Source organism: Blennius ocellaris (genome assembly GCF_963422515.1).
Source record: "Blennius ocellaris genome assembly, chromosome: 15".
NCBI lineage: Eukaryota > Metazoa > Chordata > Actinopteri > Blenniiformes > Blenniidae > Blennius > Blennius ocellaris.
The window spans coordinates 22,632,412-22,645,216 of NC_137664.1; the positions used below are offsets into that span (position 1 = coordinate 22,632,412).

General features: G+C 45.7%; 1 protein-coding gene across 1 annotated transcript in view; it reads left to right on the forward strand.

Moving 5' to 3' along the window:
- Positions 1-6,155, forward strand: part of LOC308140488 (stromelysin-3-like) — a gene marked incomplete at both ends in the record, with an annotated part of 33,902 nt that extends 27,747 nt beyond the window's left edge. The window contains 5 exons of the mRNA XM_080510303.1: positions 430-563; positions 4,101-4,315; positions 4,429-4,633; positions 5,678-5,938; positions 6,028-6,155. Of these exons, the coding sequence (XP_080366429.1) occupies positions 430-563; positions 4,101-4,315; positions 4,429-4,633; positions 5,678-5,938; positions 6,028-6,155 (943 nt within the window). The remainder of the gene's footprint in view (positions 1-429; positions 564-4,100; positions 4,316-4,428; positions 4,634-5,677; positions 5,939-6,027) is intronic.
- Between the last annotated feature and the right edge of the window lie 6,650 nt (positions 6,156-12,805).

Below are 12,805 nucleotides of genomic sequence, written 5' to 3' on the forward strand. Positions count from 1 at the left end.
ATTTTATTTAACCACCCACCCATCCATCCTCCATCCATCCAGCCATCCGTCCATCCATCTTCTCCTTCACTTAGTGTGTTTAGGGTCACGGTGGCAGTACAGAGTGCAGAGAAGTCTTGGCATCCATGTCCCCCGCAACTTCCTCCAGCTCTCCTGGGGGACCCCCAACTGCTCCCAGGCCAAACCAGAGATATAATCTCTCCAGCGAGTCCTGGCTCCTCCCACTTGGATGTGCCCGGTAGACCTGTAAAGGGAGGCGAGCTTTGGACATCCAAACCACCTCAACTGGCTCAGCCAGTTGATTTTTGTTTTTCGGTTGCAACAAATTTTTGGCACATGTCAATACTGATATTGGTAAATTTGTGGTATGTTGTTTAACACTTTGTAATATGTTTGCTTGTGTCTAATAACAGAGTATATGTTGTGCAGGTACTGGCATGGGGACAGCTTACCGTTTGATGGTCCAGGAGGAATCCTCGCCCATGCTTTTTTCCCCCGCACTCACAGAGAGGGAGAAGTCCACTTTGACTACGATGAGCACTGGACAGTGGGCAACGACGTAGGTGAGTACTCTTTACGCCCTTTAAATCAGGGGTGCCCAACTTTAAGCCCTGGAGATTCCATGGCAGCTGCAGACCCACCCTTGACCTCCAATTGTCCAAACACGCCTGCTGTGTTGGGAACCATAGCTTTTATCTGATTAATTGCCTTGTTTTTGTATTTTTTTGACCATGTGCTTCTTGCCATTTTGTTTTGACCCCTCCCCCAATTAACAATAATGACCAGTGATAAACACAATATCTTTCTAAACCCGTAGATATACATCCATTCACCTGCACCACCTTTGACCAGGTCATTCAATAAAAAGTAATAAGATCATGTTAGAGCAGTGGTCGTCAACCAGTTGATTGTCAGTGCCAGTTCAAAGTTGATCTTGACACCAGTCATAGTTTTCATGCCGCTCTGTCTCCAATCACTGATTGGAACGTCAGCTACTGCTTCTCCAATGAAGGTTGTGGTAGTAGCAGGGCGAGTGACTCCTCAGAGTTTCAACAACCAAAAAAACCCACCAAGGTGTCTGTTTCGCTGTGACAGTCAAGCCATGCTCTGTTATTTTCAGACAGCACTTTACTGCAGTCCTACCATGATCTCCACCATGCATCACGTGATCACCTTCTGAGCTGGGCCGGACACGGGCCCAGATTTGATCCTGGAGGTGTTGTAGAGCAGAGCTCCCCTAGTTTTTCTGCACCACATGCAGTTTTAAGCGACATCATTTTTCCGCTGATGGTGTACGGAAAAGGCCTTAACCAGGCTTAATGATGTATGAAGTAAGGAAAAATTAAACTGACAGAATTTTGCACAGGAAAGAAGATCTATATTGTAATGGCCAGTGTCAATTATTGTTCATTCTTCTGTTAAAAAACTGTTTTAATCATTATTCTCACTGTTTATGTTGTTGCGGTTGTTATGCTGATTGTATAAGTGGGCACCTGGGAGGAGGGGCAAGGAACAGGGGATGCTGGGAAGGCTGGTCATGGCCGACAGTGACTATTTCTATTCAAATTAAACGGTGAATTAAATGCGAGTTGGTGCGTGATTCTTGGGACTACAAGAAGACATTACACCAGTGTCAGAAGTAAAAGACTGGACTTGGTCGCTCAGTGTGGCTATGGTTAGCTCGTGCTAGTGGCGTTAGCCTCCAGACTTCAGCATTATGGCGGTACGGCCCGATGGAACCAAGACACGTCGGAATATCAAGGTGGAAGCGTCAGGCGGTGACGATGTGTATGACCTGGAGGGGGAGTCGGAGCTAACCAGTGCGTCGGGATGTCGGACCCGCCTGAGGGAGTCTGTGATGCAGGAGGATGGAGGCTCCAATGCGGCCTCAGACGGGAGTCTGCAGACGAGGAGGAATTCACAGCTAATTGGACATGTGAGCAGTGGCCGCCTGCAGATGAAAACACCGAAATGTGGCAGTGAAGCTGACTGAGAGGCTGTGAACTGGGGCGGCACGGTGGACTGAAGAGGAAAAGGCACTGCAATTAGCTCTGAGCCTTACTGACGATGCTCTAGCAGGCCTGCTGTTACTTATTCCAGAAGACAGAAAGAACTATGGGGCTTTGGTGGAATCTCTGGAACCACGTTTCGCACAATGCTATCAGCCTGGTGTCCTACGGTCTGAACTGGCCAGTAAGCATAGGTGGGAAGGAGAACCACTGCGTGTGCTGGCTAATGACATTGAATCCCTCAGCAGACACGCTCATGCACACATGCCTGACAATGTGCAAAGTGAAGTCGCCAGAGACCAGTTCATTAGATCCCTTCCCCCGAGAGAGCTGCGTGTTCAGACACGGCTGGCACACCCGCATACATTGCAAGAAGCACTGGAGATAGCTGTGGAGAGAGAGGTTATTGGAGCGGGGGTGGGAGAGAGCAGCTGAGAGTCCAGTGGACCTGCAGTGAAAGTGGTGGGGAGAGAAGACCTGGGTCAGCAGAAGCCTCCATGGGCCGATGAGCTGACTGAGCAAATCTATGCCGTGTCGCTCCAGTCACAGTGTAGTGGTACACACCCTGACCCAGGGCCTGTGCTGTGTTGGGAGTTTGGCCAGGCCGGACACATACGTAGACGTTGGCCCAAGCTGGCTGGTGGCCGGGGGAATGGCGCTACACTGATAAGGCCAATGTTGAACCGGTAGGAACACAGATAGAACCTACAGCAGTTAAACTGCTAACAGTGACAGGTGAACGAGCTCCAATGCTTGTGAGGGGCGAGGTAGCTTTTGCAGTGGGCGGCTTCTCTGTGAACTTTAAGGTCTTGGTGGCAGATGTACAGGATCATTACAGGGCGACCGTGGCTCAGGTGGTAGAGTGGTCGTCTTTCGGAGTGAGAGGTCGGAGGTTCGATCCCAGTCTACACCGGTCTATGTGTCGAAGTGTCCTTGGGCAAGACACTGAACCCTAAATTGCTCCCAGTGGTTCATTAGCGCCTTGCATGGCAGCTCTGTCCCATTGGTGCGTGAATGGGTGAGTGAGCTGATATGTAAAGCGCTTTGGGACTGCGGTTAGAAGGCGCTATATAAATCCAGACCATTTACCATTTACCATCATAGAGTTAGTCACATTCACCCAGTCACAGACACGTGGAGGTATGTGGCCATGCAAGGCACTGTCACTTCAGTGGGAACAATTGGGGGTTCAGTTGTCTTGCTCAAGAACACTTGGGCATGTGGACAGGAGGGGATGGGAATTAAATTGGGAGACGACCGCTCTACCAACCAAGCCGCCCCTGCATAGAACTTCCTCTGGAGTTGAAATAATATGAATCCTGCCTTTGTGGAGCACTCTGAGTTTGCAGAGGTTGTATTGAAATCTGCAGAAGGTGTTGATTTTGATAAACAGCTTCGTAGCAGCTCTGAACCTCCGACGGGTCCAGACCATCTCCGCCGAAAGGTCCTGCACAAAGGTTATCTTCACCCAGTCATAGGCATCTTGTTTCCCAATAAGCAAACTCCTTCTCTTGGAACTTTAAGAAGCAATCTGAAGTGGAGTATCACTCTGCTCCTTTTGGGTCTGGTGGAGCTGAGTGTGTGACGCACCCATTCCAAGGTGAATGATCTCTCAGGATTTAGACCGCGCCATTGTGGCAACATGTTGTTTATAAAATATAAAAGTGACCATTGGCCCTCTGAGGCTCTTTCTGCAATCCAGGTCCTCTCCTCTGTGTGGGCTGTGTTAGAAGAGACTTTTGGGTTTATTTCCATCATCCAGTGTTGCCATTAAGCTTGCCATGTCAGTGAGGGGCGTTGGTATTATTCAACTTGGTTCTAAAGTCACAGTGATTTCAGCTGGCCGAGGATCTGCTTAGATGCAGAGGGTTTTTGACACGTCAGCGCTGAGAGTCTGTTTGAAGGGTGTGCAAAGTTAATACTGGATATTATATTAATTAATACACTTCTATTCGAAGCTCCTTCACTAACTTGTCATTCTGGAATTGGTTATGCGTTGTCCTCAGAATCACATTTGTTTAATTATAAACAATGGAGTAGCAAGAGGGGACGGATGTGAAATTGTTCACCTCCTTCTGTCTTCTCATTCAGGCACAGATCTCCTCCAGGTGGCAGCTCATGAGTTTGGCCATGCTTTGGGCCTGCAGCACTCATTGGAGCCCGACGCTGTGATGTGTCCCTTCTACAGCGACTCCTACCCTTTGCAACTCAGCGACGATGACAAGAAGGGCATCCAGTACCTGTATGGCCCCCCTCAGCATACACCACCTGAGGTCCCCGAGAGCAATGACATCGACACTGGTCTGGTGAGATGTGACGTCTTCAAAGCCTCATTGATGATTTGCATATATTATGTCTACAAATGAACCAATCCTCGGTGTGTGTGTGTGTGTGTTTGTGTGTGTGTGTTGTGATCCAGCCGGACGCCTGTAGAACAAACTTTGATGCCGTGTCCATGATCAGAGGGGAGCTGTTCTTCTTCAAGTCACAGTATGTTTGGCGTATCCGTGACGGGCAGCTGCAGGCAGGATACCCCGCTTTGTCCTCGCGCCATTGGAGAGGAATTCCAGACCACATTGATGCTGCTTATGAAGACAAGTCTGGCAACATTTGGTTTTTCCAAGGTACAAAAAAACCCCCAACTAAACACGTGTACAAAGGTTGGCCCAAAGGCTGAACTCTCAGCCAGAGTAGCAGAAAACGTTCACGTTACCGACCTGAAATGTTGAAATATGATGGATATGTAGATACGGTTCTCATGCTTTCAATGTGTTTGTCTCTTTGTTCCTCTTTCTTCTTCTCTGATGCTTGGTCTGCAGTTGCAGGGATGCTGCTTTATCTCACTCTGTAAATCCTCTGAGTCTTCTGATCTCTGCCAACTCTGGTAACTCATCTTCCTTCCGTCTTTCATCCTGATTTCACCATCATTCAACACCTTATCGTCCCATAGCGACACCCTGAGTTTAAAGAAGCCCTGCTTTCCATGTCTGCTGCATTCATTTCCAGCCCACTTGCCTAAACTGTTTCCATGGCTCATTCGGAACGTTTCGCTCCGTTTGTGTGCCATGTCTCTAAATATCGAATGGTGAAAGCCTACAGACTCTGAGATTACCTTCTGAGCTCTTCCAGCTTGATGCAAACATACAATTATAGATTCAAGGTCTTCTGGGATCATTTTTGTGAGGCATGCTGCTGTTAGGAGCAGGCTGGAGGCTGGTGGTGGTGAGAGCGTGAAGTTGAGTGGCAATAGCTCATGACTCACCGACTCCTTGTCTGTCCGGCCCGTCGATGTGGTGTTGGGTACGGGGTCGCTTTTGGATCAGAGATCCTAGAGGGTGGAGTGAAAAGCTATGTTGGATTTTAAAGGGAAAGGAGGCGTGGAGTAACTGGAGGGGGAATTTGTCAATAATCTCTCCTGGACTAAATGAGTTTGGCTTCTCTGGACTAGACATGAGGGAAGCAAACGTGTAATTGGATGTTTGCTGCAGATGGTTCCTGAACCCCCGGCCGCTGCAGCTGCATCATGATTGGCCTCAGAGTAATAATGATTCCAAATCAAACACGGATCACATGACCCACTGGAATAGCTTTTTTCACTTCACATACTCACAGTTTTCAGTAAAAGTAGACTGTTTTTCCCATTTCCATGTTTTGTTTTTCTGCGACAGGTGAAAGTTACTGGGTGTTTGATGCAGAGAGGAAGATCACAGGACCAGACTCGGTGCGGCGGCTGGGTCTTCCCGTAGCAGACATCCAAGCAGCTCTGAAGTGGGAGGAGAACCACGTTGAGAAGGTTTTCTTCTTAAAGTCGGCCTCCTACTGGCCCTTCAACGTTCATGAGAACCGGATAGATGACGTTCATCCTCGCAGCATGAACGCGTGGAGCGGAGTGCCCGGCAATATCGACGGAGCCTTTTGGGACAAATACGGTGAGACGTTGAATCTCGGCTGTTCGGTGTGGGGATGTTTTAGTCGGGATGTTTACAGTTAACTCTCGCCTCCTTCTGCACTCCGGCAGGTTTCGTTAATTTCCTGAGTGGCCTTCAGTACTACAAGTTTGACCCCGTGGGCTTGAGGGTGGTGGAGGGATTCCCTCGCAGCATCGGCCAGGATTTCTTCGGCTGCACCGCCTCTCAGTTTAAATGAGGTCGTCTGTGTGGCCTCTCGTCAGGTCGTCTCTCTCACTGCCTGCGTTAACACTAAGGCTGGAAATACACCAAAGCTCCATCCTAATGAAACACACCAAAGTTATCTCTTAAAAGAAATAACCAAAGTTTGATGTATTCCAGTAGATGTTCCATATGGTCCTAATGATGAGGTGTTACAGGGTCAGGATCTGTCGGAAAGCATTGGAGAACATATATATGGTTTCTACATTACAATCTCACCAATCAGGCATAACATTATGACCCCCGGCCTCGTGTTCCATGTGCTCCCTATGCAGCAGCGCTCTGTGTGTTCTGACTCATTTTCAATCAGAAGAAGCAGTAACTTCTGCAGCAGCTTGAACAAATGCCCCCCCCCCCCCCCCCCCCAGGTCAGCTTTCAATCCCCATGTGCATCAGTTAGTTTGGCCCGTCCTCCACCCAGCCTTCACTTCACCCCTCTTTCCCTATGCCACTTCTGAGCAGCAGCTTTGGAGGTGCTCTGACATAACAGTCGCCATTTTAAAGTTGCTTGTCCATTTTTTATCTTCTAATAGATTAACCCTGAGGACACAATGTTTTCTGTTGCACTGCAAAAGGGCTATAATCCACAACTTCAGCCATCAGCGGCCAAGGATGTTATAGCTGATGGTTTGTTTTTCAGACTGGAGATCTTTATTTGTGTCAGAGAGCTTGTTAACGCATTATTTTGCTTTTCGGTTAATTTGATCTCTAAACCTCCCTGAATGGAAACAATATTGCTGCAGTGAAACGCAGGACTAAACCGCAGGTATTTGGGATTCAGCAGTGCTTCAAGAAATCGGTGTGACCACGATGCCAGCAAGCTTAGTTTGTCTCCACCAGTGACGCCAGTAACACGTTACTTAGTGAAGAGCTAATTAAAGTTACTTCTCCTGTGTGTCACTACTGTAGCGTCCTGCAGGACGAGTTTCCTCTCTGTAAAACCACTTTATTATTAAATAGAACCAGGCCACTCCTCCATTCTCCTCCAAACTGACACACACACACGCACACACACCCATGCACACATTGGCAGGAAACCCCTCCTTTTTTACAATCAATCAATCAATCAATGACTTAATTTGTCCCCGGGGGGCAATTAAATGGTAGCTTAGATGAAATAAATGAAAAGATAAATAATGCATCAACAGACTACAACTCCATCCCCGGGTAAATAAATACCAGTGATGGTAAAAATGTGATAATAAAACTATGAGTCAGACATAAATACAACAAAGAATGAAGGTCAAAGGTTTAACCTAACCGTGTTACTTGCTACAAAAACAAGCAATCAGTAAACTTGCAACGGGCTAACTAGTAATTAGTTATCAGATTACTTTTTCAAGGTAGCTGTGGCAACAGTCTGCAGAACCGACCAATGAGCAGGGTCGACTCCCACTCTGATGACGCTTCAAAACAAAACAGACTGGTGGTCATGTGATCAGTCAGACATCAAACAAACTAAACCAGAGGTCTCCAACTCCGGTCCTGCAGGGTTTAGCTCCTCCCAGTTCAACACACCTGATTGTAGTGAGGGGCTCCTTATTGGGCTTTTTCACCACCTTGGTGATGACATCATCATTAGATTCAGGTCTGATGAAGCAGGGAGAGACTAGAACATGGAGGACCAGGGCTGGGATCCCTGAACTAAAGGATCCAATTACTTCTGTGCTTTTACGAAAATAGATTAATCTACTTTCACATCAGGATTACTTGCGCACACACACACGTTAATAATCTATTACCGGTAATCTAATAATCTGAATCAGTTTGAGATAGGTCGCCTTAAAAATGACATACATTCCACTCTTTTGGTTTTTTAGCAGATCTAAAACAAAAATCTTGTGTTGATGAGGAAGTTACTGCCTGAAAAACGTCCTGCTCTCCATCATCTTCAGAAGAACATATGAGGACGAGGATAAATGTTAATGCAGAAGGACGGGGAGTTAAAGCTGCATCTCCCACTGCAGTGATTGCAAGACGCCAGCTCGTGTTAATAACTGACTGCTGAACATAATTACTGTGGCGGCGGCCGCCTCACCACTACCGGCACTTCAGACACTTATTAAAAGTTGCTGTGTGTGCAAATGTTATAATTATAGGTACTAACTCAGCGTTATGCATTATGAACCCTCCATTTTCACTTTCACTTGCAAATTATGTCTTTAGCACCTTTGACCTCTGACCCCGTCTGTGTTCTTATTTGTGATAGATACACACACTTGTGATGTCCGTCTCTATCCAGGGCTCTTTTTCTTCTCATCTATTTTACACCCACTGTGATGGATTATTTCTTTTCTTTTGGCAATTCATAGTAGGCGATCACACTTTCCTTCATAATTATGTCATTTCGAATATGCAGAGCATGAATACGTACTGTGTAGGAGTCATATTTAATTGCCCTTCAGTCTTTTGCAATACGTGTACTGTACATACTCTTAGTGAAATATATTTGCAGCCCTCTTTTGAACAAACCATTTTATTCTCAGTGTCACGAACTGAGATCAAATGAAAAAAACAATACTTTGCTCTGCTGATATTGTGTCACAAACATCCTCCTCCTCTGTGCTTCGTGCTTCATGCTAACTTCTGAATACAAGCATGCTCATATTATAGCTTCAATTGATAAATCTATCACATTTTGTCCACAAAATAAGAAAATAAAACAAAGTGTTGGCGTGCAGTGTGACACGACGTGACGATTCAGGCGCTATTGTTGTTTTCATGCTGCACATTAGTGCCGTGTGTTGTCGAATGATACAGTGTGAACCTGAGAGGAGCGTCAAGTTAGTAAAACCACAATGTAGAGAAATGAGAAGAAGGATCAGTTATACTGCAGCAGCAGCATTAAAAGCTTTGAAGTGGAATTTAGTTTCCTTTGCGCTGATAAGACTAAAAAAGGCTGTTTTTCAGCTGTAATTTGGTGAAACAGAACCGTCTTTCCTGAAGCATGTTGAATCCCTCCATTAGCCTGTGTGATCATCTCAAGCATTTATTGTTTCCCTGCCAGCTGCAACTTCAACTTTCCTTATGAAAATGCGTTTTTTTTCTCCCCAGCATCCTCTAAATGCACACTGCTGCTGTCATGTGGTCGACTGGTGAAATACTTGCTAAATGATTTCCACATCGAGGTTTTAACAGGTTTTGTTTGTTTTTTTTTACCAGGTGTACATACAATCATGTAAAACTATATTTTTACCCCGGGACATTAATCCTCATTTGTTCTGTTTTCTTTGTGAAGCCCTTCGTGAACCTGAACTGCAGGAAATGAGTCATTTGGCTGATGAGGGGCTGCACTGTAATAATGCAGCTGTTCACCAAAGTGTTTCCAGTCTGGCAGTCGGCATGAAGACAGACACGTCGCTGTCCCCCTGTCCAGGGCTGGTACTTTGTGTTGTGAGTGTCCAGTTTTGTGTAATTGTGTGATCTTAGAGAAACATTTACAGTCAGTCAGTATTGAAATTGAACTCGGGGGGGGGGGGGGGGTTTGTACAAGTTCGCTGCAACGTGTCCAGAAGGAGTGGAGCCATGCGCTCCGTCTTTCCAAAAGGTGCTATTCAAGATTCTGTAGGCAAGTGAACCACCTCATATCGTACCTCATGTGTTGCACAGGCTCTGTTCTCTTCACTGTCACTGCTCCTCTGGTGCCTGTCACTGGGCGTCAGAGGCTCACCGCCATCGGTTTCACCCCTCTGACTGATAAATAAAGGTCACCCTGGTCAGAGGAGTGGGACGGAGCTTGGACGTAGTGTCTCTTACTTTCTTTTTGGATGTGGTTGTGTCTCCGATCAGTGCAGGACACTGATTATTGATCACTGTTGTGTGTCTGCATTAGCAGCAGTCCAGTGTAGCTGGGACAGTGTTAGCTGTGATATGAACTGTTGCGTTGGTCTGTTTGTCTTTATAGCCAATGATCTTTCATGTGAATACCGTGGTTTTTTTTTCATTACAATAAAAGAAAAGAAGAAGTGACTGTTGTCATGTGTCCTTAATTAATGAGTTTTCAGAGAGACTGAAAAATTGACGACAGGCTGATGATTTGACAGTTTTAGCATGATAAATAGCTTCTTCTTAATCGCACACATCCTTTATCTCCGCTCAGTCACTCAGCACACAATGAACACGTTACACAAAAAACATTTCAAATCCCCAAAAAGCTGAAATACAATGAATTATTTACAGGCGACATTCAGCCCAGTTTGATCTGGAGTTCCTCAGCACATCTCAAGTAAACAGTCTTTTGTCTTTTTCTTTTGTTGTGAAACATGTGCAACATTAAAGAATAAAGTGACGATGGGTTGAAGCCGACGTTGGTAAAGTGAGGGAGACGTCAGTCTATCTCATATGTTTGTGGCCTCCAGAAGGAGGAAATCCTCTGAGGAACGTGAAGAACAGGAAAACTCCACTCATTGAAACATTTCAACAAGGTTCCAGAGAAGAGCATGTTGTATTTGTCCAAACCTGAGAAGCTGGATTAGTTGTTTTTTTTTATTATAGTTGGAGGATTGATGCATAGAAATATATTTTCTGTCAAAATAACTTAAACTCATCGATACCAACAACTTCAGTTTGTCTGTATGAGTTCTGACAATTCAATTCAACCATTGAGTAGCATCAACAACACACAGCATATAAATATCTCAGTAAAAATGGACAAACAACAACAACAAGGTGATCATCTTGTTTACTGTCAGAGGAATTCTTTTACCTCAACGATTAATTTATTTGTTTTTAAATCTCTGACTGGTCTGGCCCCGCCCTTCCTCTCTGAGCTGCTCCACCCCTCCATCCCTGCTCGGTGCCTCCGCTCAGCTGATCAGCTGCTCCTGGAGGTACCAAGGTCCAAACGTGAGCTCAGAGGGGTTTAGGGCCTTTTCTGTTGTGCAGTGAGCTGCAGTGCCCCTCACACAGTCCCCCTCACTGCCCACGTTTAAAACTAACACCCATTTTTATTCCTGGGCTTTTAACCATGTTTGAGACTCTGTGCCTGCTTTTATTGTTGGAAACCATCTGCAAATTAAAACATTTACTGACATAGTGCAAAAAGCCGGCGACAGTTGTGGCCCTTTGGCTTGGCGTGCTGGACACACTGAGGAGTCCGGGGCTATGAACTTCACTTATGTGGTGCTTTTCCAACTGCATGAGCAGCAGCATGGATCACATTCACCCATTCAAACACCAATAGAGGCTATGGGAGCAATTTGGGGTTCAGTGTCTCGCTCAAGGACACATCGGCATGTGGATAGGTGGAGCTGGGAATCAAACCTGCAACCTTCCAATGAGGACTGCTCTACCAACCGAGCCGGCCCAGCAGGGGGTCTCCTCTGGAGTAAAAATCAGATGAATCCTGCCTTTGTGGAGCTCTCGACGTTTGCAGGAGTTGTATTGAAGCAGGACAATGATCCTCAGCTCTCAAACACCAGCACAACACAAACATGAATGAATGAAAAGACACTGTTCATTCATTCATGCTCTAATGCGGCGTTCATGTCAGCGCTGGTTCAGAGGGTGAGTGAGTGAGCAACTCACAGTAAACAAGCTGGTAAAGACATGAATCATTCAATCAGTTAGTGAGTGAGTGATTTAGTAAGTGAGTGAGTGAAGTAGTGAGTAAACAAGTCAGGGTGTGTTTAACTGACGTCATTTATTGTGTGATTTGAGATGTGATGTGGAAAGACTGTTTTATGTTTCACATGATGAAGACAAGCAACGTGTAAAGTTGCAATAGTTTTGCTTTTGCAGTTTTGTGGAAAAGACATTTTTTTTCCCCCCAAATTCTATAAATGAACTTTTCTTCAGGTATGTGATGTACATTTCATTCGAGAAGTGACGGTTCTTGCATTTGGTTTTACGACTGCATTCTTTGTATGTTGGTCTGACAGTGGGTCAATGAAACCCGTCACTTACAAAAAGAACATTGTTGTTGAGGCCTTGAGAGTGACCGTCAGTGAGTGAGAGGATTAGCAGGTGAGCGAGTGAACAAGTGAATCAATAGGCGAGTCAGTGAGTGAATGAGTTTATTTCAGTGATTTAGAAAGCTCATGAGTGAGTTACTGATGGAGGGGCCGAGTGAGGTACTCAGAAAATGTGATTGCATGAAAGAGCGAGTGAATGAGTGACGGCATTAGTAGGTCTGGAACGAGTGAATTCAATATTATGAGTGAAAGAATGACGGTGAATTGGTGAGTGAAGGCGTGAGGACAATTACACATGAGAAAAGTATCAACCCATTACACACAATTCATGTGGCAGACATTTAAAACCTACTTTGGAAGATTAAAATGATTCTTTATAGAGCTTTGATCATTTTTAGAAGCTTTTATTGGGCAAGACCAGACCTTCAGAGAGCCACGAAGTGAAGCAGCGCTCAGCCTCCACTCAGGACAGATGTTGAAAGTTGAAACTCCAAAGTAAAAGCCACATGTGAACCCGACGCCGAGCCGGTCCAGAAAGATCTGAGCTCAGAATACAAAACCTTTTAGATGCTCTCGGACTGTGATGGTTTGGAGTTGCATTAAGTGCCTGTGATGTGGGCAGCCAAAACATCTGGAAAGCTCCATCGATGATGATAATGATGATGAAGTTCGCTCAACGTTCCAGAAGAGCGGCGTCCATCCAGACAAGATGTCC